Genomic DNA, 24,647 nt, shown 5'->3' on the forward strand with positions numbered 1-24,647 from the left:
ACATAGGCCTCTTGGAAGGTCGGGCATGAGGCTAAAGGGAGCAGCCATTATTGGGTTATTTCACTGGAATCCTGTCTTAAGACAGGCTTGCACATTCCAGTGAGCGCCCTCTATTGGTTTGCAACAATGAGGCAGCAACTGTCTTCCTAATTACATCATGGAAGGCAGATTTGCATATTCTTCCCATATATCATATACAGTATAGCAGGGATGCACAAGCTTTTCTGATCTAAGGGCCACATTGTTAGATTTTACCACTCTCGAGGGTTACAATGAAATGTACCATCTGAAGCTATTAATGCCATTAATATGTTAATTCCACATTTAGTATGTCAACAGAAGAATGAATTACTCCACCCAAAAGGAAGAGATCTTATATGCATCGCATCTCTCACCAATGTGGTTTATGTGACTTGCTGCTGAGTGGTTTATTACTCCCATAAACTATAAAGATAGCAGCATACATAGCTACTTGATCTGCTGCTAAAGCTATAAAATCAGCGGACACCACACTTAAAGGGATATTCCCAACTCGCCTATTCACTAAACTTCAGGCTGTCTGCTCTACTCACTTCCTGGTTTTCTCAGTACAATGGTGGGCAGGGTTTCATGTGCAGTCTCCCAGACAAAGCCAGCTCCGCTATCTCTCTTCATAGCAGTACATGTTAGCAGTCAGTAATGAGGGATGGTTGTAAATAAATTAGTACAGTATCACTGGAAGATGGACAATATGAAGCTGATGTAGCAGAGCTGGATTTGATAGATGATGAGAATCCCAAATTTACATGCTACAGGACCAAGAGTCAGCTTGCAATAAACTCAGTTTTAGGTCTGTGTTACATACAGAGGTAACAGACTCCCTGTCTCAGCCCTTATCAGCCAAATTCAATTAGCAGAGCTGATAACTGAAAGAAGGAGATAAACAGCTCAGAAATACAAGCTGCTCTGAGCACTCAGCTCCCCCTCCCTCCTGAGAGCAGGAAGCTAGGTCACTTGTCCTGGGAGGAGAGATAAGATCATTCCCAGGTCCTTGGTTATGGAAAATAGGTGTGAACAATGAGGTGAAGAATCTCAGATAGCGGCTAAACAAAGCAGTTTTGCTGAAGCAATGTATTTAGGAAAAGTCTTATATCAACATAAGTTAGCAGTATAGATAGGATCCTTGAGATGGGACAACCCCTTGAATAAAGAGAGGATGGGGTTCATCTCATCTATGCTATGAGACACTCCAGCCAACATTTGAAAAAAAAAATACTAAAATACTAAAAAAATATTAAATCTTTATTCATACATTTGGTATTGTTTAAAAATAATTTGGTGTACTCCTTGCTGGAGTGCCACACAGCGGTCACAAGACCCCCATTATGACAATATAATGTATGGAGATGCCAAAAAAGGCCATAAAGTGGACCATTAATACTTAGCCATTCACACGTCTGTGTTACTCACCAGTCTTCATCGCCTCTCTATCAAAATACACACGAGTAGCCACACACAAACATGCATGCCTTTTGACCAAATCATTAGTGGTCAAAAATATATCGAAATCCAAGGGTTGTGCATCCTTTATATGTCAGGAGGGTAACTGTGTCTATGTGGTTCTATATTTATTTTGAAACAGATTTGTATTTTGGGGGAAGCTATTTTCCTATACCAGTTTTCATACATAAAAAGTTTTAAATTTATAAAATTGTGTATTAAATAGTGAAATAGTTAAAGCACTTGGGGATATTGGTGAGCAGTAAATGCACCAGTTATCAACCATTGCCAGACAGCTGCAGCCAAGGCAAACACATCCATAGTGTGCATCCATTGAGGGCAGATGCACATGAAAAGAACATTGTATTTCCTCTGTTTTCTGAGACTATGATATTGATGTCTGTGGCCTCCTCACTGCTTAACAAGCACAGCACCATACATTGTATAGTGGCTGTGCTTTATATTACATTTAGTCCCATTCATTTGTATGCAACTGAGCTGCAGAATAGACTTGTGAGCAATGGACGTGGTTACTCACCTGAGAAGGGGAAATAGATGTCACACAAGTGCGGATTAGTGGGAGTTCCAGGTATCAGATAATACTGATCTAAGGATATGTTGTCAATATCATAGCCCTAGGCTGGGGCCCCACGTTGCAAAAACTTTTGTTGAAAAACAATGCGGTAAAAAAAAACCTGAAGCATTTTCACTGTTGTTTTTTTTTTTTTTTGCAGCGATTTACTGCGAGGAGCTTTAGCCTAAAGTTGGGTTGGGTTATCAAAAGTATCCAGTGGCAATGTGCTTAGTTTTGCAGTTATATACCATGGGGGATTATATTACTAAATAGCCAAATAGACTACGTGACCAACCCTATAACATTTGAAAAATTGGTTCCTTATCTCTTTACTTCCCTTCAGCCACACTTAAAGAGCTCATCTCACAAACTATGGTGCGGTGGGCTCAGGAGGACCACATCCAAGATCCTGAGCTTGTGCGTATAATGTTCAGCCTCTTGCGCAGACAATATGACAGCATCGGAGAGTTGTTACGAGCCATGAGAAAAACCTATACAATCAGTGCGGCTTCTGTGGAAGATACTATTAATCTGCTGGCTTCTCTGGGGCAGATACGCTCACTGTTAAGTGTGAGAATGGGCAAGGAAGAAGAGATGCTCATGATTGATGGACTGGGGTAGGTCTTTGGAATCGCAAAAATATTCTTCCAACTTTTATCATCATAAGACTTCTGTGCTAATTATTTTCTATAATATTTCTTTCTAGAGGTTGGAATTTCACGTTTCTGACCTAAGGTTCCAAATCCCATTCACACAGATATGATACATCATATTAGTTTCCTGCAGCTGCCACCAGGGGCAGTATAGTATTTGCACACCATTGTATTGGTAGCAGGAGGCATGCATGTTATCCTGTGAGTAGGGTTGAGTGATCGGGATCGGAAAAGATCAGATCCCGATCGGCGATCGAGTAAATTTCACGATCGTGATTGGGTTCCGATCCCGCCCTAAAAAGATTGGGAACGGAATTCCAATACCGATCGCTCAACTTAGCTGCACAGATCCGCTGCAGCTCCCTGTTCTTCTCGCTCCTCTTTTCTCTCCTTCACATGCCTTCAGAACGCTGTGCGCGCCCCCGCCTCCCAGGCTAGTGTTAGAGATGCTGGGAAAAAATGGGGCTTGTGGCTTAGGAGAGTGTGGGCGGTAGTGGGAGGGGAGTCGTGAGTATTGCACTCACATCTCCCCGCCCACACTCTCCTAAGCCACAACAAGCCCCGCCTACTCCCAGCATTTTTAACACTAGCCTAGGGAGGCGGGGGCGCGCACAGCGCTCTGAAGGCATGTGACAAAGTGAGAAGAACAGGGAGCGGCAGCGATTCTGTGCAGGTAAGTGGGGGGGACTAAGTAGCTGGGGTGTTTTTTTTAATCACTACACAGCGTGGAGTCCAAAAATTGAAGCGTTCAATTTTTGGACTCCATGCTGCGTAGTGAATAGGATCGTTTTTAAAATCCGTTCTTCGATCATTAAGAAAAAATCCCATTGAATTGCATTAGGATCGGAATTGGGATCGGGTTCGAATGGAAAATGATTGGAAATCGGATTTTAAAAATGATCCTGAAATCTCAAGGTCGGCTCAACCCTACCCGTGAGTTATCTTTTTGAGGAACTCCGACCATAGAAAATTACCATAAGGCTGCATTCACACAGAGTAACGCCAGGCGTCATTTGTGTGTAATTTGTGTGTCTTTTACGGCCGTCATAAAACGTTTACATAGAGTTCTAAAGGAAAAGACGTCCGTCATTTACGGCCATCATCTACAGCCGTCATTACAATGACGGCCGTAAATGACGGCCGTAAATGACGGCGTCTTTTCCTATAGAACTCTATGTAAACGTTTTATGACGGCCGTAAAAGACACACAAATTACACACAAATGACGCCTGGCGTTACTCTGTGTGAATGCAGCCTAAGAATGTAAAAGAATATCTCCTTCAGCTGAAGATGAAGCAGATAAACAGGAGATTAATCCCTTTGTATAGCGATGATGCAAAAAAATGCCACAGACTGACAAGCAGATGGGGCAAGATCATGTTCTATTTTACTTTTGTTATTTATTTCTAGGTTTAATGTTACTTTACATCTGTGCAGGGGATTTGGGCCTTTCTATCAAAAAAATGGAACCCAGCAACTATAGAATGCACAATAAATAGGTGTTTTCTATAATACTTTCATTAGTAAAATCTCCATTGCCTGGTCTGTGAGTGAGGTTTATGGCCTTGGATTTTTAACTTTCTCTTTCTTTGCAGTGATATTATGAACAACAAAGTCTTCTATCAGCATCCAAACTTGATGCGAGTTCTAGGGATGCATGAAACTGTTATGGAGGTCATGGTTAATGTGCTGGGTGGAGACAAGTCTCAGGTAGGTTGGTTGTTGATTGTATATACAAGTCTACTAAGTTGTGTGGACACTTGATAAATCAGATGCAAATATTTTATTTCTGTTTTCCTTTTTTATTTTCAGCAAATTGCTTTCCCCAAGATGGTGGCAAGTTGCTGCAGGTTTCTCTGCTATTTCTGCAGAATCAGTAGGCAAAACCAAAAGGCCATGTTTGAGCACCTTGGCTATTTGCTAGAGAACAGCAGTGTTGGGCTAGGTATGTATTTACTGCCATTGCGGCTATTTCTAATGACGCTAGCATCGCCTCTCCAATGTTCCGGTGCATTGGATAATCAAACCGCTAAAATGGCGGCAACACACAGAGTCCGACAGACCCCACTGACTATAATAGGGTCCATTACATGTCTGTCATTTTAAAACTGGAACTGGAGGTGGAAAAAGTCATCCTTGCAGGACTTTTTTCTCCACCAATTTTCAGGCGGATAAGACTCCAGCCCAGATGTGAAGTAGCCTTACATGTGTGCAATGAATGTGTGACTGGAGCTAGAGGACATCACAGCACATTCATAGTGTGAGCTACGTGAATCACATAAAGGGTCTGCTTCACTACAGCGCTACACCTTTTGCAAATTAAACATTTATTTTACATGTTTTTGCATTAATAACAACTTACAGAGGTCATTACATTTGACCATTTGCTTTTGAATTGATTGTTAAAGGGGTTTCCAGCTTTGAGGGATCCTATCATTGGATACCCTTTTTTCTGACTAACACGTAGGAATAGCCTTAAGAAAGGCTTTTCTTCTCCTTCCTTTAGATGTCTTCTCCACACTGCCGTTCGGTTGAAATCCTGGTTTTCTTCGGTATGAAATTGAGTTCTCTCGCAGCACTGGGGGCATTCCCAAAGCTGCGAGAGAAATCTCCAGTGACGCCTCCATCTTCATCTGGAATGGCCTTTCCCTGTCTCAGTCTTCAGTCTTCTAGGCATGCGCAGTCAACTCTGCCATCGAGCCTCAGGCAGAGCCGACTGCACATGCCCGCCGGCCACAAGAAAATGGCCGCTTACACCAGCTTACTGTGTAAGTGGCCACAAAGAAACTGGTTGAGGTGCAAATCTGGCACAAGGTCCTTTCTTGCACCAAATGTGCACCTTCAGTCCTAATCCGGGCAGTGTCCGGCTCATTCTTAAAATGTAGACAGAGCAATGCTTGGCGTGGACATCTCAGTATAACAGATTTAGTATAACTCACTCCAGTTTTCTAGCGTGAGTTACAATGGAAATCTACACCAGTTCCTACCAAGCATAGATTTCTATTCTGGCTCCAGGATGTCTAATAAATTTATGAAGAGGCTGGTGTACAATGTGCCAGACAACATGCTAGAAGCGGGGGCTAGAAAATATTAAAATTCTCTAAAAGGGGATTTTATATTCTATCTATCTATCTATCTATCTATCTATCTATCTATCTATCTGTATGTACTGTATTGATACGACATGTATAACTAAATGTCTCTCTTCACAGCATCTCCCTCTATGAGAGGTTCTACACCTCTAGATGTCGCTGCAGCCTCTGTTATGGATAACAATGAACTTGCTTTGGCTTTGCAGGAGCCAGATCTGGAGAAGGTAATTATATGTGATTGATTCTAGAATAGATGAGCCATTACAGGTGGAAATTGCACACATCCTAATACTTGGGGGTGGTATGAAATGCAGATATTACATAAAAGGCAGAGATCACCACATATAGTAAGTGTACAAACATAGATTGGTGTATATAGTTTGCATATTTCATCACTTGCTGGACCCAGACACTAATTTGTCATGATTTTTAAGGGAGCCTTCACACGGAGTAAGCGCGCGTGTATTTTGCAAAATACACATGTAAAAATACACGTGTAAAAATAAGGGTGCATTCACACGGAGTAACATGCCGCGTGATGTGGCACGTATACGGCGTGTGAGACTTTGTGCGCCGTAAAAACTCCCATTGATTTCAATGGGAGCCTGGATCGTATATGCCGCGTTATTTTGCAGCCGCAAAATAACGCGGCGTATCCGATCCAGGCTCCCATTGAAATCAATGGGAGCTTTTATGGTGCGCAAAGTCTCACACGCAGTATACGTGCCACATCACGCGGCCCGTTACTCCGTGTGAACTCCCCCTAAGACTCCCATTGACTTCAAAGATATTTTTTACACGTGTAAAGATACGCCTGTAAAATGTCATTGAAGTCAATGGGAGTCTTATTTTTACACGTGTATTTTGCAAAAATACACGCGCATTTACTCCGCGTGAAGGCTCCCTAAAAGTGCATAAAAGCCAAAGAAAACAGCTCAACACAATGAAACATGTCTTCTAGTTTAGCTAGAAGAACATCTGTATCATAACATTATATTGTTATATAAAACTGAGGTTTGATAATGATCATGTGATAAACCACAGTTACTGTAGTCACTGATGTGCAGTACTATGCAAAAGGCATGTGTGGCGCAAGTGTGAGAAAAACATGCAGTTTTTTTCTACAATGTATTATTTGAGAATCCTGACTGAATAGCTTATAGAGGATACAACTTTATCCAATACTTAGCAGACCCCAAGACAAGCTTCTGGATGTAGAGAAGTGTTCTTATTCACTGACAGCAAAAAAAAATCTTGCAAATGATGAGTGCAAAGTATTTTAGAAAGTTGTAGAGTTTTCCATTTCTATAGTGCTTACACTTTAGTGATATAATACCAGAACCCACTTTAATTTTAGATATCCTAGACTGGCTGCAGCTCTGCCACACAAAATCACAAATGTTTGGGAACATATAGCCTCCGGGATTATAGTATGGTGCTAAGTTGGTTGGCTTTTAACGGGTCTATCAGGCATAGAAACATCCTCCCCTCCAAAGCCTTCACTACGCTAGGAATCATTCACATTTTTAGGGCATCTGTACAGAGGAACGTGACTTGGAAAGAAAACAACCAGAGAGCTTTACTGTCATTTAGTTTTGTCAGCGCTGCTATTATAACTTTTTGGAACGTCACATGAGAGATCTGTCTGCTTTTTCACAGGTTGTGACATACTTGGCAGGCTGTGGGCTGCAGAGTTGTCCAATGTTAATAGCCAAAGGATACCCAGACATTGGATGGAATCCCATAGAGGGCGAGCGCTATCTGTCATTCCTGCGTTTTGCAGTCTTTGTGAACTGTAAGTATAGATGTCAGACTTCTTATACAGTGGAGAATGCTATTAAAAGAACGGTTACAATTAAAGAATATTATTGAGGAGATATGCAAAACATTAGTAAGAAAGGATGCAAAATACAATAGATAGTAAAAACTAAACAATCACAGTAAACATAAATAAAAAAAATACTGGCACCTCATGATTATTGTACAGTAAATAGGCATTACATTGGTTAGTATGGTGGTCAGTACCTTCTGTTGGCTTCCCCTGTATGTTATACTGTAATACAGTGTATAAATTGCTAATTATAGCATGTACAGTAAACTCTTGGATGACAGCTATCAGTGGCGCCACCTAAAGGACATGTAGATATGAATATTCTAAAAGTCAACTTCAGACAAGAAATGAAATACTGTAGGTTTATACAACAGAAAATCAGGGTATAGAATAAAGTCAACCATGACTTTCTAGACAGAACAGAATGATAGCAAAGGAATGGGTCATTAGTTTTTCTCTGGATTATCCCGTCTTCAGTATTGCAAACTGCCGTGTGTGAGGGATGGCTGTGGTATCCAGTAAGGACAGGACACTGCACATGAAGAGACTTCCCTCGCAGCCAAAGGGAACAAAACATTGATTCCTCGGTCATACAATCATGCACATAGTTATGTTTCAGCTGCTCTATCCATCACCTATACGAACCAATCAGCAGTTTTAAGGGGATTCTCTTCACCAGCAAACCTTCATTACTTACTCATTTTACTAGTGTTTACCCTGTCTGATACTAAATCATCTTACATCATATTATGCAAGAAAACTAAGGCAATGTTGGCAGACACAGTCACCACCTTTCCTGCCATCTGGAAACCTTGAGTACATGTCAAGAATCAGCAGGACTTTGGATTGTTTCTTCTTTCCTCCTGTAATCTGTTACTGTACTTGAGAATTGTGGGGGATCTGCTGACTAATACATAGAACGATACTGTCTTTTATAAGTAGTCTACAACAGTCCTGTATGTGCTTTTATTACCATGAACATTTTATTTACTACCACTACCCTGTTTCTACTCCCTGCATTTTTATATAGATCAAAAACTTTAGCACTACAACGTATAGGTGGGAAGCTCAGAGGTGTTAGAAAAACAATATCAAGTCCAAAAAACATCACTACATCCATGCACACTGCAGCACGCATTTACTAATGCAGATGCAACTGGAAATTGGCCACAAATGCGCCTAAACAGTGTACTGTAATATGTAATGTAGGCGGTCTAAAAATACACCAGATTTATCAGAATGGCTTTTGCTGGTTGATTTATTTGGTGCACCTTTTACATTTACTTTCTGCTTTTTAACATCCAAATTTTCAGTTCAGTTCTGCATTCAAAGCTAAAGATACTTGTTTAGACATATTTGTAAAGCATAGATCATAACTTGCTGATCTATAAGGGGATTTCAATCACCGGGTCCAATTTCTGTTGTCTGAATTATTCTTTTATTTCTCCAACTTGTATAGCCCTAACGTATCCCACAGCCCATTGCCATGAGGAAACCCTTGCAAACATGGGGAGAATATACAAACTCCATGCAGATGTTGGTTGCATTTAAACCTAGGACCCCATCGCTGCAAGGCAGTAGTGCTAACCACTAAGCTAACAAGCTGCCCTATATTGAAGGACAGGGCAGCACGGTGGCTCAGTAGTTAGCACTATTGCCTTGCAGCGATGGGGTCCTAGGTTTAAATGCAACCAACATCTGCATGGAGTTTGTATGTTCTCCCTGTATTTGCATTGGTTTCCTCTAGGTACTCCGGTTTTCTCCCATACTCTAAAGACATACTGATAGGAAATGTAGATTGTGAAGCCTATAAGGGACGGTGATTCTCAACGTCTGTAAAGCACTGAGGAATATGTTGGTGCTGCACAAATAAGAAAAATAAATATATAAGGATATGATCATAGTTCTATAGGACGAATGAAGTTTCAAAAGTTAGATGAAACCGTCGGGTGCCAGTCCAAGAGAAAAGTCTTGGATGCTTTTTGAATTGTCTTTGTCATATTTTAGAGAATCGAGATGATCCCCTATCCACAGTGTCTGATCACTAGGAGGATATACCAGTGATCACAAAAATGGGGGTCCTCAAGTCCCCTGTGCAATGGAGTAGTAGTGTGAATTCATTAATGTTCTGTTCACTTCTATGGGACTTGTGGAACTCTGGGCTAGAAGTTGTGCATATGCATTATCTCTCCGTTCACACCCCTTGTGTGGGGAACTCTTGATGTACCAACAACTCTCCATCAGTGTTGGATAAACACAGTCATGCACTTCTGCAGTTTCATCCATAAACTAAGAATAAGAAGGGAATAAATCATGGTTGCTTATGCTCTGGAGGCATCGGGGTGGGGGAGCAGACATTTCTACCACACTAACATGGTGTCAAGTGTAGTGTTGTAGTGAGGATGCAGGTCTTCTGGAATAAGTCCACTATGAGATGGTTACTCTTGTAGATCAGAACACTTTATTCCATGCTCCATCATGGCTCCCTGTCTAACAACTCCTCCCCCTAAGCTCAGCTCCTCCTCCATTACTACCTCACTGTTGCTAGGCAGACAAAGCAGAATAAGTAAGCAGAACAGAACATACAGAACATACTTATAACAACATCACATCAAGTATATACAAACATGCCAATAACTACTAGTACTGAGCAGATACAAGTATCATGGGCATACTGGAGCCACCTGTGTAATGAGGTCCCTGTGAATGGTGCCGTTTCTGATCATAGAGGTGATAAAAGTTACTTATGCCACAACTATCAAAGGGGTTTTCCTGGGGGCCACACGGTGGCTCAGTGGTTAGCACTGCAGCCTTGTAGCGCTGGAGTCCTGGTGTTCAAATCCCGCTAAGGGCATAAAACCATCTGCAAGGAGTTTGTATGTTCTCCTCGTGTTTGCATGGATTTCCATCCTATATTCCAAAAAAAAAAAAGACATACTGATAGTTTTCCCTATCAGTATGTCTTTTTTTTTGGAATATGGGATGGAACATTGTGAGCTCTGTGTGGGGCTCATAATCTACATTTAAAAAAAAAAGGGGGTTTTCCTGGATCACAATATTGATGGAGTATTGTTTGGATTGTACCCTGCACAACAGATGCTAAGTAGGTAGGGTGCAGGTAGACAAACAGATGCAAACAATAAAGAGACCAGACAATATCCCAAGTTGCAAAGCCTGATCAAACAGCTGATCAGCAATGGAGCCAAGACTTGGACCAATCCTAATAATAGGCATCAATATCCTAATCGCAGAAACCCTTTTAAAACACAGATTAAAAATCAAGACAATCTCTATGCCAGCGTTTTGCAGAATATGTCCTTTTTTCCCCTTGCAGTTCATTACTGGGTGAACCTGAATATACTTGGTAGCAAAAAAAAAAAAAATTCTTATCATATCTGGATCTATAAACATGTCTCATGGTTATCTAAACAATGTGTTCCTGCCGGTTAAATATCCTCTATTCACTTCTCAGACAGGCGTCAGAATGGAACACAAAAGCCCAGCTGGCCTTTAAATGACAAAATCTGGAGAATAACCACTAATATTAATTGATTTAGTTAGAGAAAGGCTTGTTTGGGAACAGCAAACAAGAGGTGTTAATGTATTCAGAGGTGACATTCTCCAAACAATGCCATCTACTTCATTATAATGATTTGCTCCTGCGGACATTCATTGTAAGGTGATTTTTAATAGAGAAAAACCAAAACACTTAATATCTACATAAAGTTTATTAAAGTTACCGACAAATTTTGAGTTACCGATCTTTCTTTCTTTGTGAAGTCTTTCACTGTTCTTTTATTTCGGCTATATGCACACGACTGTGGTTCAGTAAAAGAGGCACGGATAACACATGGATTAGTATCTGTATGTCATCTGTGGCTTTCACTGACCCGTACATTGAAAATGAATTGTCAGAGTCGCAAGTACAGACCGGTATAGAATTTGCTCCATATTTTGCAGCTCATCAATGTAGCCTGGACACACAGACGCAAAAACTATCGCTGTGTGTATGGGCTCATTAAAATGTATGGATCTATACTTTTATCTTTGGTCATATGGGAGCGGAGTTATAGGCAGGCTCAACCGTGTGGACAGGAATGCTCTCTGCCGCGATGACACAAGTATCTGAGCGGATAAGGCGAATCGCTAGACATCAAGGCTGGATACTTCACGCTAGGTCACAGTGCTATAGCAATGTGTAAACTATTCAGTTGTGCAGCGTCCTTAGCCGCTATGCTACCCGATAGTTTACACATTACCATAGCAATGTGGCCTAGCGAAGTATTCAGCTAAGACTGAGGGCAGCCTGGCGCCCCATGCACTGACAATAGAAACCCCAACAGCCTAGTCCTGGTCTTTGGGCCAGTGGTTGGGAAATCCTACATTACAAAAAAAAAACAGCATCTGCTTGATTAACAAAATGTAAAAAAAAAAAAGCCTTGCAAAACACAAACCCAAGCATCACATTAATAGCCCAAAAATTTAAGTTCTAGGCATTTTTCTTATGACTTAATGCAAACTGGTATATGTAAATGGGCCTATCAAGCTAAGACAGAGCGGTAACCTCTCATTTAGAGAATTGTAGGAAATATACTTGGGGTAGAGGTTCCACTCTCCATTTTTATAATGAATCGTCTCACATTACATCTGTGTCCTCTTTATGGCTATAATTAAGATGCTTGACAGTACTTCTTCCAATTATCTTCAGAAGTCTGAATGTGTTATCCTCGGGGGACATAAGCCTGCTTCTGATGTTGTATCCTTAGAGACTCTGGTCAGGTAACCAAGGGCTGCCTTTTGTTTCCCTTGTTTTCCAGGTGAGAGTGTTGAAGAAAACGCCAGTGTGGTGGTGAAGCTTCTCATCAGACGCCCGGAGTGTTTTGGACCTTCCCTAAGAGGAGAGGGGGGAAATGGTTTGCTGGCGGCCATGCAGGAGGCTATTAACATCTCTGAAAACCCGGCTTTGGACCTTCCTTCTCAGGGGTATCAGAGGGAAGTGTAAGTATATATTAAAACTGAAGAGATGATGTAAATGATACAGAGTTGAGGAATAGGTATCCTAAAGAATATAGATTATCATAATTGTAAAATTCAATTCATAATGTCTGTATACGAGCAAGTACAATCATTCAGGACACTTTAATGGGGACTGATAGGACCACCTCCTGGACTTCTCAGCAAACAAAGGGCAGAGATAGCAATGGATAAAAGTCAGGTTATACAGAATTTTTTTCCCACAAAATTATATAGCAATCTAGCCAGCTCCTTCTGCCTACATAACATGCTGCCTACAGGGGGAAACATGGTGGCTCAGCGGTTAGCACTGCAGCCTTGCAGCACTGGAGTCCTGGGTTCGAATCCCACCGGGAACAACATCTGCAAGGAGTTTGTATGTTCTCCCCGTGTTTGCGTGAATTTCCTCCTATTCTACAAAGACATACTGATAGAGGAAAAAAAATGTACATTGTGATCTCTATATGGGGGCTCACAATCCACAGTACATTAAAAGAAAAAAAAGAAAAAAACCATGCTGCCTACAGATCGGATTGCATTTTCACGTCACGGTTTGCCTTTAAGTTACAGTATTGTTACCATTTACAAATGCTAACTGTGATTTTTGATGTTTATTAATCTAGGGTCGAAGAAGATGAAGAAGAAGAAGAGATTGTACACATGGGAAATGCTATAATGTCCTTTTATTCTGCCCTTATTGACCTTCTGGGACGCTGTGCACCAGAGCCACATGTATGTAATAGTCATGTAAATGCAGAAACATGCAATGTAGAAACAAAGAAATGGAGTTACCATTGTCATTTTCTATAGTTAAACTTGAATACACTGAAACAAACAGGGGTTATATATTATGTCAGATTAACAAATAGATCCAACTTCCACTGCTCCTGAGTTACAGCCGACATTATATTCCAGAGCTACATTTACATTTCTGCAGGTTGATATTGGAAACAGTCAAGCAGTTTGTCATCTCACCTTCTCATTACAGACACATATTACATATTAACAAGCTGTATTCATGACTCCCTTAGAGATGAATAGAGAACTGAGCATGCATGGCCATCTCTCCATTCACTGGGACCACAGTACCACAGGGGTCAGAGGACCCCCATCTCTAGAGCCAGCATCACTCAGTAATTTAAATGAGAATATACCTTTAAGGGCTAGTTCACACGGGGTTCACACGGTACTGTGTACTAGCATCCCGTCGCAGCATTCCACGATGGGTCAGGCCTAAATGAATGGGCCGGAGCCTTGTGCCGTGGACGCCGCAACTGATTCAGCCATGGAATCCGCAGGGCAGCTCGCTTCTTTATTCTGCTACTAGCTAGCGGAAAAAAGAAGCGAGCGGCTCCCATTGAAGTCAATAGGCGCCAACTTGCCACGTGTGAACTAGCCCTAATAGTTTGGCCAAGCTCCTATAATTCACTCTGACAGTTTTTCATCATTATATTTCACTGCCTGGATTAGAAGTCAGAAGAATAAACTCTGTGCGGGCAGAGTGAGCAGATCACGCTGGAAGATTTCAACTCTATAATTCTGAATAGAGCTCTAGACTATAATCCAGATTAGCAAAACTGGATCAGCACAGTAATATAGCAGTAAATCAAGATATTACATTGTTGTGTTAATGAAATGGATTGTACAAGGCCATTGAAAAGTTGCCCTAATTTAGAAATTGTGTTAAAATAGGAAAATTGGATAGTGTATGACTATGCATGCTATCCTTACTGCTCCTGTCCTCCCCACCTGGTTCAGTTTACTTGACTGTCACAATAATACACTCACATACCCCTGTCACCATTGCAGCCAATGACTGGACTCAGCAGTCTTGTGCCTTGTACCACTGAGGCCAGTGATTGACTGCTGCGGTCACATGGGATATGCTGGCATGTGACCCCTGCAGCCATGTAAACAAGTCCTGCAGTTAAGATTGGTGCAACCAGGCATGAAATCAGTGAGTACACTTTATTTTGTTATTTATCAGTTCTCTTTAGGTTAAGGCACCACTTAGCAAAACACAGTTAATAATGGAGTGAAAATAAACGCATTACGTTTTTTTTCTGTAGCATTTTTCTTTCGGTTTACAATGAAGGGCTCGTTCACATCTGCGCCCAGTCTCCGTTCATACAGGTTTCCGTTTCCTGCACAAAACAGAGCAGGAGACGGAAAGCTGCAGGACTCTTTCAAACCCATTCATTTGAATGGGTTTGAAAGATGTCCGGCCGTGAGCACCGGTGAGCGTTTTATGCTCTCCGCCGCGAAACGTTTTTTTTTAAACCGGAAACAGAGTCGTACATGCAGTACTTTGTGTCCGGTTTAAAAAAACTGGTTTCGCGGTGGAGAGCATAAAACACTCACCAGCGCTCAAGGCCGGACCCGGTCTCACAGGTTTCCGTCTTCTGAAAACGGAGTCTGGGCTCTGGTGTGAACCCATCGTAAACAGTAAACATTTTTGAAAATATAAGTGATTAATGTTTTGCAGCGTTTTAAAGATTTTCTCTAAGGCCCCATGCACACGACCAAGTGTTCTTATGATTCGGAAAACTCTCTGATGACACTCAAAGTGTCTTCTGAGTGCATTCCATGATGCACTTACCTCTATGAGGACTTCCAACATAGGAGTAGAATATGACCTGTTCTTGACCTGTTGGATATGAGTTGAATATGACCTGTTGAAAGCCCCAAGAGGCAAGCGCATCACAGAATACACTCAGGGTGGGTTCACACCTGCGCCCGGTCTCCGCTTTGTGGGTTTCCATCTTCTGCCGACAGGAGATGGAAACCCAGCAGTCACTGTCTGCCCATGAGCACCCATGAGTGTCTTCTGGTCTCCGCGGCGAAACCGTTTTTTTTTTTAACCGGGCACAAAGTCCTGCATGTTTCGCCATGGAGAGGCAGAAGACGGGCTGACACATTGCAAACCCATTCACATGAATGGGTTTGAAAAGTGACTGCCGGTTTCCCTCTCCTGTCCAGTTTCTCGGGCAGAAGACGGAAATCTGAAAGCGGAGACCGCGCGCAGGTGTGAACCCGCCCTTAGATGACACTTGGATACATTCCACAGCAAACTCGACCCCACATCTGAAGCACACTTGGTCATGTGCATGGAGCCTAACTATCTTATTGGAGAGCTTGTCTTGGTGGGTTGCTAGTTAATGTGACCACAAATGCAGGAACTTTCCAGGGTCTGTTACTTGTCAGAAACCCAGCCATGATTTCCTTGTGGCCGGGTTATCTTCTCATACATGTAGTATCCCTAGCTGATATCTGTTTACAATAAAGGCTGGGACACTACAATCATGGCTGGGTTTCTGACAAATGCAAGACCATAGATAGTTCCTGCATTCATTGTTATATGCACTAGCAACCCATCAAGACAAAGTCTCCACTAAGATGGTTAGAGCAAATCTTTAAAGAAGACCTTTCATGTTCTCTGGCATTGGTAGTATTATACACCACTAGAAAGCTGAATATAGTACATTGTCAGCTTTCTTGGTATGTGCCTGGGTGCCAGAGATATTGTGGGCATTAGTGTCGGGCAGGCCTTCCATCCTAGTGTCATTGCTGGGCAGTAAGGAATGCTTTTCTGAAGATGAAGGGATATCAGTGCTGAAACTAACAGTACCAATATCTCCGGCACCCGGGCGTGTACTGTCAAAGCACCCTGTCATCTTTCCAAGAGTATATAAATCCCCCAGTGCCAGGATGTGAAAGGTCCTCTTTAAAACTCTTTGCCAATTTCCATTGGCAGCCAATCAGACAAAAAAACTGTCATCTAGCTGAGCGCTAGACATATACCATAAAGGGGTTGACTGGGATTATAAAAATCAGTCTTTTTCGCTGGCATTTGTGCCATATTGCAAATCAGTAGTGAAATCCAGAAGCGGCCTATGGAGAAGACTGCTGTTTCTGCTGTTATTTGTAATCCCATGCAACCCCTTTAACTTCCTTTGGTGAATAATATAAAATGGATAAAGTCAGTATTTTATACTAACCGTAAATAAAATAGAGGCAGACAATGCAGTGGCACAATAAACACATTAAAGTAATTCAGCGTGTATAATCTGTTCTCAGTTAGGGTTCACACAAACACTTAATAGACTTACTGTACACAGCTAATGCTATAATTGAGCTTGTGAATAGCCTTCATCATTCACCTGTAGCCAGCACTTCTAATGGATATAAATATAAGCAGGGGGCAAGAGCTGCCTTACTTTGTATCATGCGGACACAATACATTTGCAGTAACACAAGCGACAATTACTGCTTCATTTAATGGATGCTTAATTATAAATATGGTGTGTAATGAAAGCACCTGTGTACACGCATGTTAAGTGCTGCATTCCCGTTGTGTCCTGTAGCTGATCCAAGCTGGTAAAGGTGAAGCTATAAGAATTCGCTCCATTCTCCGATCCCTGGTGCCCACAGAAGATCTTGTCGGGATTATTAGCATCCCATTAAAACTGCCAGCTTTCAACAAAGGTAATGTCTCATAGAACCAAATATTGTGTCAGCCATTGGGCTAAATAATTGGTAAATAAGAGCGGTCACTAGGGTTGAGCTGATCTTGAGATTTGAAGAGCGATTTTAAAATCCGATTTACGATCATTTTCCAGCCGATCTCGATCGTGAAATTTGCTCGATCGCCAATCATAATCTGATCTTTTCCGATCCCGATCCTCAACCCTAGTCAATGCTTCTCTATGGGAAAAGTCACTTTTGGGGTTGAGACGATCTTGAGATAACCTCCGATTTTGATCCCGCTGGAAAAGTTCGGGTCGGAATTCCGATCGCGATCGTGAAATTTACTCAATTGCCGATTGGAATCCGATCTTTTCTGATCCTATCGCTCAACCCTACCGGTCACCTCTCCTGGTGTGATAATTCTGGAGCATCTTTGGTTATAACTCTGTATTGTTCCATCCCTCTGTTATTTCTCCTAGAAGTTTATGAATACGTTGATAACTGGATGTTTCCATTCCCTTTGTCAAATTGGTGTGACTGTTCAGTCTGATTGAATCAGGTGCAGCTCCAATGGTAACACCCAGTTGTCCATTTATTCTTAGATTTCTAGGAGGAATAACTAAGGAAAAACACAATGTATCGCTAAGCAAAACTGTTTCACAATTGTTATACAAATACAAATACAATTATTCACTAAGACAGACATGTGGACACTGTTGACATGTCCTCCTTAAATCCATTTGAGTTTGTGTGATCTCACGTGCAGTTTTGAGGCAGTATTTGACACAAAGATTGAAAAAAGAGAGAGAAGTAGATTTTATCCCTTGCCTCCCTTTATTTTTCTGCTTCATCTTTAAAGGGATCCTATCACTCAGACACAATCTTTTTAGGTACCATGTCGGAATAGAGCTTAAGAAAGGCTATTCTTCTCCTACCTTTCGTCATCTTCTCCACGCCGCCATTCGCTGGTATGGTTCTTGTTGGTATGCAAATTAGGCGAGCCCCAGCGCTCAGACAGCACTGGGGACGTCCCCAATGCTGCAAGAGAACTCTCTCCAGTGGCGCCTCCATCTTCAACAGGAGCCTCTTCTTCCGGCGGTGGCTTGTAACTTCTAAGCCTCAGGCCTTTAGCAGAGCAGACTGCGCATGCCCTCAGGCCACGAGAAAATGGCTGCTTACAATACTGTGCCAGCGGCCATTTTCTCGTGGCCTGTGGGCATGCGCAGTCTGCTCTGCCCAAGGCCCGAGGCCTAGAAGTTACAAGCCACCGCCGGAAGAAGAGGCTGAAGATGACACTGCTGAAGAAGATGGAGGCGGCGCTGGAGAGAGTTCTCTTGCAGCATTGGGGACGCCCTCAGTGCTATCTGAGTGATCGGGCCCGCCCCCAGTGCTGCAAGAGAGCTAATTTGCATACCGACAAGAACTGGGATTGTAGGCGAATGGCTGAGAGGAGAAGACGACGAAAGGTATGAGAAGAATAGCCTATCTTAAGGCTATTCCGACGTGGTACCTACAAAAAACTTTGTCTAAGTGATAGGATCCCTTTAATAACTGCATCAAAACCACACACATGAACAGTCAAGGTTCATTCACATGACTAGATGAACAGTCATTGTGAATGATGTGTATTAGGGCCAAAAGCAGATCGAATCCACTAAAATATTGAATCCAGTATTTTAAGGTCAACAGATCGAATCCATTAAAACAAAGTATGGAAACTGGATTTAACCCTGGTTTGGACATAAAAAGTTTGGCATTCCAGAAGCTACTCATATGAATATGTCAACTGAAACTTTAAACAGAAGTAATAAATGCTGAAGACTCAACTAATATGATGTTATGTGACCTGCAATAACTCTCTAAGGCTATGCTCACACCTGTGCTACAGTCTCCATTTGGAGACTCTGTCGCAGTGTACATCGAAAATTTTCAGGTGACAACTGCAAATACATCTTTTACATCCTATGGTTTCAGTTTTAAAAAATGGACAACATACGGATCCCATTATAGTCGATGGGGTCTGTCTGGCTCTGTTTGTGCCAACCATTGTACTGATCTGCCTATCCTCCGACAGATTAGAACAGTGGAAAGGCCAGCACTAGTGTGAACCGAGCCTAAGCCAAGGTTATTCAGGTTTATCTTCAGTCCTATAAATATGCAGTGAGTAGAAAATTACAAACATAGCTTTGCTGCATTTGCAAACTTAGATCTCCTGTATATGAACAGTAATACATGTCATTTAGCTACAACTCTCCCATTGAGTCTCCAAGGGAAAAAATGACTGTATGTAATATGAATAGGGATTGTAAACATGACTGCTCAGGCTGCAGAAGCAACCCCATTCATATGTATGGAATGGATTTCAGGAATACATCTTGAGGGTAAGTCCACCCAGGAGTGAAATACTGCTGAATTTCTGAAGAATTTTACAGTAGTGGCAAAGTGGATGAAGTTTTTTTTAAAAAAAAAAACACCCAAAAAACTGATCCACTGTGGGAAAATCTGCAAAGAATATTCACCTTTAGTATGAAATTCAGATCTGCAGCAATCTTTCTTTACATTTAAAGGATAAAAAAAAATAGAATCTATGGCAAATCCGAAACAAAAATTGCAACAAACAAAAATTACAACAAATTCACAGTTTGCTGCGGGATTTTCTTTCTGCCGTGAACTTCCACCAGATACGCTGCAGAAACTCTTCGTCACTTCACTTCTATGTATGCGTACCCAAAGCATTCATTCACACAAGTCTGCAGCATATCCGCAGACAAGTGTACACCAAATCGTACAGATTTGGTGCAAATATTAAACTGGATTTTCCTACAGAATATGTGAAAATAAATCTGCGTTTCCGCTGGTAATCTGTAGGAAAAATCCACATCAATATCGTTACATGCACATTTAGGGTGCGTTCACACGATGTAACGTGCCGCGTGATGTGGCACGTATACGGCATATGAGAGTTTGTGCGCCGTATACGCTCTCATTGATTTCAATGGGAGTAAGGATCGTATACGCCGCGTTATTTTGTGGCCGTGATTTTGCTAACTCCCATTGAAATCAATGGGAGCGTATACGGTGCACAAACTCTCACACGCCGTATACACCGGCACGTTAGATTGTGTGAACACACCCTCAATTGTGAATTTTTGAGTTCCCCTTGAAGTCAGTGGGGAAAATTGAGACAAATCGCTGAATAGTCTGCAAGATAAAGGAACATGTGACAAAGTATTTTATCCTCGTGCTGTTCAGATTGCATGTGTCTAAATCCACAGCATATCTGCTACATGTGAATGGACTCTTCAAGGTTATGTACGTATTTCTGTGTATGCCTGTATGAGTAGCATACTAAAAGGCTTTGTTTCCTCTTTTTCAGATGGCTCGGTGTATGAACCTGACATGGCAGCCAGCTTCTGCCCTGATCACAAGGCTCCCATGGTGCTTTTCCTGGACCGTGTCTATGGTATTAAGGACCAAAGCTTCCTCCTCCATTTACTAGAGGTGGCCTTCTTACCTGATCTTAGAGCATCAGCATCTCTTGACACAGTAAGCCGTTTCATTTCTATTTCCAGTGCCTACCAGCAAATATTTTGTGCACAGCCAGAAAATTAAGGAAAACAGAATTCTACTTCTGTGTCAGCAGAGGGAGCTAGAACATGTTTTATACATATCTTAAGTTTAGAGAACCATCTTAAAGGCAACTCTGTAAGTATTGATAGACATACAATAACGGTTAGGGAATGTTAACAAACGTGGCGGAAATGCTAAAGATTTCCCATTCAGATTTGCAGTCAGAAAACCCACAGCCTTTCATAGTAGAAGCAGAGGGGATAAAATCTCATTCTTCTGCTGGTCTGAAAGTGACATGTGGTAGACGTTAAATATTCTTACTGTGGAATTTTACAGCAAATTTCAGCATTTGCTGTGCATGGGATGAAATCTGCAGGAAATCAGCAACAAAATTCAAATGTAAAACAAGTACATTTTAAAATTCATTCCATTTTTTTACACATCCTGTAGGGCTTGTTAATACTAAATACAGTAAAGCGTCTTCAACTTGTACAACTTAACATTCTCCTGTCTTTTCTGATATACAGTCCATGGTCATGTGATGTACAGTCCATGGTCATGTGTTATACAGCCCATGGTCATGTGATATACAGTCCTTAGTCATGTGATATACAGTCTATGGTCATGTGATATACAGTCCATGGTCATGTGATATACAGTCCATAGTCATGTGATGTACAGTCCAAAGTCATGTTTTATACAGTCCATGGTCATGTGATATGCAGTCCATGGTCATGTGATGTACAGTCCATAGTCATGTGATTAACAAGCTTGTTGTTTGGTTACTGTTCCGTTTCTGTAACGAGCCGTGCACCTGTGTGTTTATCACATGACCATGTACTATATATCACATGACCATGGGCCGAGTTTTGTTAATTGAAACCAAGCAGAATAAGTGACGGCAAGCAAAGAACTTGTATTCCCTGTGAAATGACAATTCTGGATCATCTTTGTTATCAGTCTGTGTTTTACCATTCCTATAATTCCTCCTAGACAAGTGACTAGAGACTCAAAAGACAAAGAGCCAGTCCACTTAAAAAGCGGTTACCCATGGAGAACTGCAGTCCCCTTACAGAACTTTTCTCTCTACCGATTTTAGTTGGAATCTGTGACAGGGTCTCCTAAGGACTACAATGCAGATGTGAATCTAACCTGAGAATGACTATTTCCTTTGTCCCTATACATTCTAGTTTTGTTAGCACTGATTGGACACTGCAAGACTGTCTAGGTACATACCCCAACTGGTAACTCCTAGTTGTCAATTTAGTTGTTAATTTATTCTAGAATTTCTAGGAGGAACAAAAGATGATTCAGAATTGTTATGTTAAGGAGAATCCAAAACCAGAACAAAAGCATATATCTGCTCCTAGTGCACTTTTTCAACATTAATAAGAGATAGATCCTTGGGTTGTCACTTGAGGAGAGGTGGAAACTCTGATTTTATTTGTTCAATATTTGTAACAAAGCTCTGTGCTTTTATTGTGCTCCTTTGTGATCTGGTTACAGGTTCTTTTTAATGTCTGCTTGAGTCTTACATTAAATGTCTTACCCTTAAAGCATTTTTGGTGGCTATTATCCTGGTCAGATGGCTAGGAGAGGTTCAGTCCTTGTCCAATAGATGCAGTCCTTAAAGATAAGGGTATTCTTAAACTAAATATAGCATCTCCAAAAAGTTAGCATTTAGTTTCATTGTTCTTACACAACTATCTTTCTGTTAGAACCCCAAGTCTAAGAAGTGAACAGGAGGTCAACTGCTAAGATATAAGGAGATGTGTATTTGGTATTGAAAGGAATGAAGAAAATCCTTAACTCTTTCCCTCAATTCCACAAGAGGAACAAGGGATTAAAAGCTAGCAGGAATACCACCGCACAATGGATCAGACAGGCTTTCTGTCTAGCTTATTTTTCAACAGAGATTTCTTGTGCTAATCTTAGGGCTCGCTCCACAAAGTCACTGAGCGGAGTGTAAAAAAGCTATACGATACATTTAACAGCTCTGCAAAGCTGCTGAATTTAGACTTGACATCTCTGTTGGGGCTGAATAAACCACCCTGATTTATTCTCTGGTAGTCCCAAGTAGTGTCATGGTAGAAGGTGGAAAGGACACTTAGAACTCATGTGTAATTTTATTTTTCCGTTAAGCTAGGTTCACATCTGCGCACACTTTTTAATCATTCGGGTCCGCCCGGGAGGAACCAAATGATGGAAAGCCAGACCACTAAAACAGCAGATACCCACAGACACCAGGTTGGATGTCTGCCATTTTTATACCGAAACTGGCGAAGAGAAAAGTCCTCTGCACAGGACTTATCTCTCTGCCAATTTGTGGCGATTTCTGCGGTGAAGTCTCTAAACGTGAACTTAACCTTATGTGTTTTGTTTTTTAGTATTTTTTTTTCACATTTATTGTTAGGTTATTACTTTATATGGCTAGGTAAGGTTAGGTTAGGTTATTACTTTATATGGCTTATTACTCTAATAGTGCTGTTGTGTGATTGAGGACGTCAAATTACTGCTGGCTTGTAATTCTTTTACAAAAACACAGATAATAAATATTTGTGAAGAAAGACCAATGTTCGGATGTAAATGATGTAAATGAAGCGTACACCTTGTAGAACTGTCATAGTTCTCTTGCCCTGAATCTGCATTCATTTCTTCACTTACATGTCATTTTTGTCATCTAAGGGTCCATTCACACGGAGTAACGTGCCGTGTGATGTGGCACGTATATGGCGTGTGATACTTTGCACGTCGTAAAAGCTCCCATTGATTTCAATGGGAGCCTGGATCGTAAACACCGTGTTATTTTGTGGCTGCAAAATCACGGCCACAAAATAACGCCGTGTATATGATCCAGGCTCCCATTGAAATCAATGGGAGCTTTTACAGCGCGAAAAGTATCACACGCCGTACGTTACTCCGTGTGAATGGACCCTAACAGTTTTTCTACAATGCAAATCCATGTGCAAATTCATCTGTTGCAGTGTTTCTGCTGCTTATATAGTTCACATGATCCTTGTTTTGTGATTGTAGTTCCTAATACGTCTCCTAAAACAACTTGTTTTTTTTTCCCCCAGGCCTCCTTGAGTGTCACAGAGATGGCTCTTGCCTTGAATCGATATATTTGCTCGGCTGTACTCCCATTGCTCACTCGCTGTGCTCCCCTATTTTCGGGCACTGAGCACTATGCAGCACTTATCGATTCTACTCTGCATACAATATACAGACTGTCCAAGGGGCGCTCTCTAACCAAAGCTCAGAGAGACACCATTGAGGAATGTCTGCTTTCAATATGCCAGTAAGACTTTTATTTTTGTCAGTGTATTACTGTAAGGCTAGATTCACAGCACAATCACATTCAAGAAGGTGAACAGGGATAGATAAATGTCATGATGGCGAACCTATGGCATGCGTGCCCAAGGTGGCACTCAGAGCTCTCATCTGTGCAACAGATTATACTGTGTGGGGCCATTTTGCGGCAGATTACACTGTGTGGGGTCCACTGTGGAGCAAATTATACTGTGTATTAGCCACTGTGGAGTAGATTGTACTGTGTAGGGTCCCTTTACTATTTTTATCACATAGTATCTGTTTTATAGCAGGCAAGTGATATTATTATAGACTGTCCGTAACCATCCACAATTTTGGATGCGCACAGTATTAAGGTTAAATTGTGATGTTGGCACTTTGTGTAAAATTAGTGGGTTTTGGGTTGCAGTTTGGGCACTCAGTCTCGGAAGGTTCGCCATCACTGGATAATTGTAATACTAACAGATGTATTTTAAGCATACACTAACACTTTTCAAAGCTCTGTTTAACAGATGTACAAAAATGCTATACTTTTGTTTCTTGTTATTTTGTCTTTTATCCGATGATTCAAACATGTACCATTCAAATGTATTACTGGATATGTTGGGATGCTGACTTCTTTGGTACACACAAGACACTAGGGTGTATGCTTTTTTTTT

At 41.4% G+C, this 24,647-nt stretch overlaps 1 protein-coding gene across 5 annotated transcripts in view; it reads left to right on the forward strand.

Moving 5' to 3' along the window:
* The window catches only part of RYR3 (ryanodine receptor 3), a 485,624-nt gene that overhangs the window by 293,883 nt on the left and 167,094 nt on the right, over nt 1-24,647 (forward strand). For all 5 annotated transcript variants that reach the window (XM_075282947.1, XM_075282949.1, XM_075282950.1 and 2 more), the window contains 10 exons: nt 2,397-2,670; nt 4,302-4,416; nt 4,519-4,651; nt 5,919-6,022; nt 7,458-7,593; nt 12,447-12,627; nt 13,266-13,374; nt 17,007-17,127; nt 20,486-20,655; nt 23,757-23,977. In XM_075282947.1, coding sequence (XP_075139048.1) covers nt 2,397-2,670; nt 4,302-4,416; nt 4,519-4,651; nt 5,919-6,022; nt 7,458-7,593; nt 12,447-12,627; nt 13,266-13,374; nt 17,007-17,127; nt 20,486-20,655; nt 23,757-23,977 — 1,564 coding nt within the window. The remainder of the gene's footprint in view (nt 1-2,396; nt 2,671-4,301; nt 4,417-4,518; nt 4,652-5,918; nt 6,023-7,457; nt 7,594-12,446; nt 12,628-13,265; nt 13,375-17,006; nt 17,128-20,485; nt 20,656-23,756; nt 23,978-24,647) is intronic.

This window comes from Leptodactylus fuscus, chromosome 7 (assembly GCF_031893055.1).
Source record: "Leptodactylus fuscus isolate aLepFus1 chromosome 7, aLepFus1.hap2, whole genome shotgun sequence".
Classification (NCBI taxonomy): Eukaryota; Metazoa; Chordata; class Amphibia; order Anura; family Leptodactylidae; genus Leptodactylus; species Leptodactylus fuscus.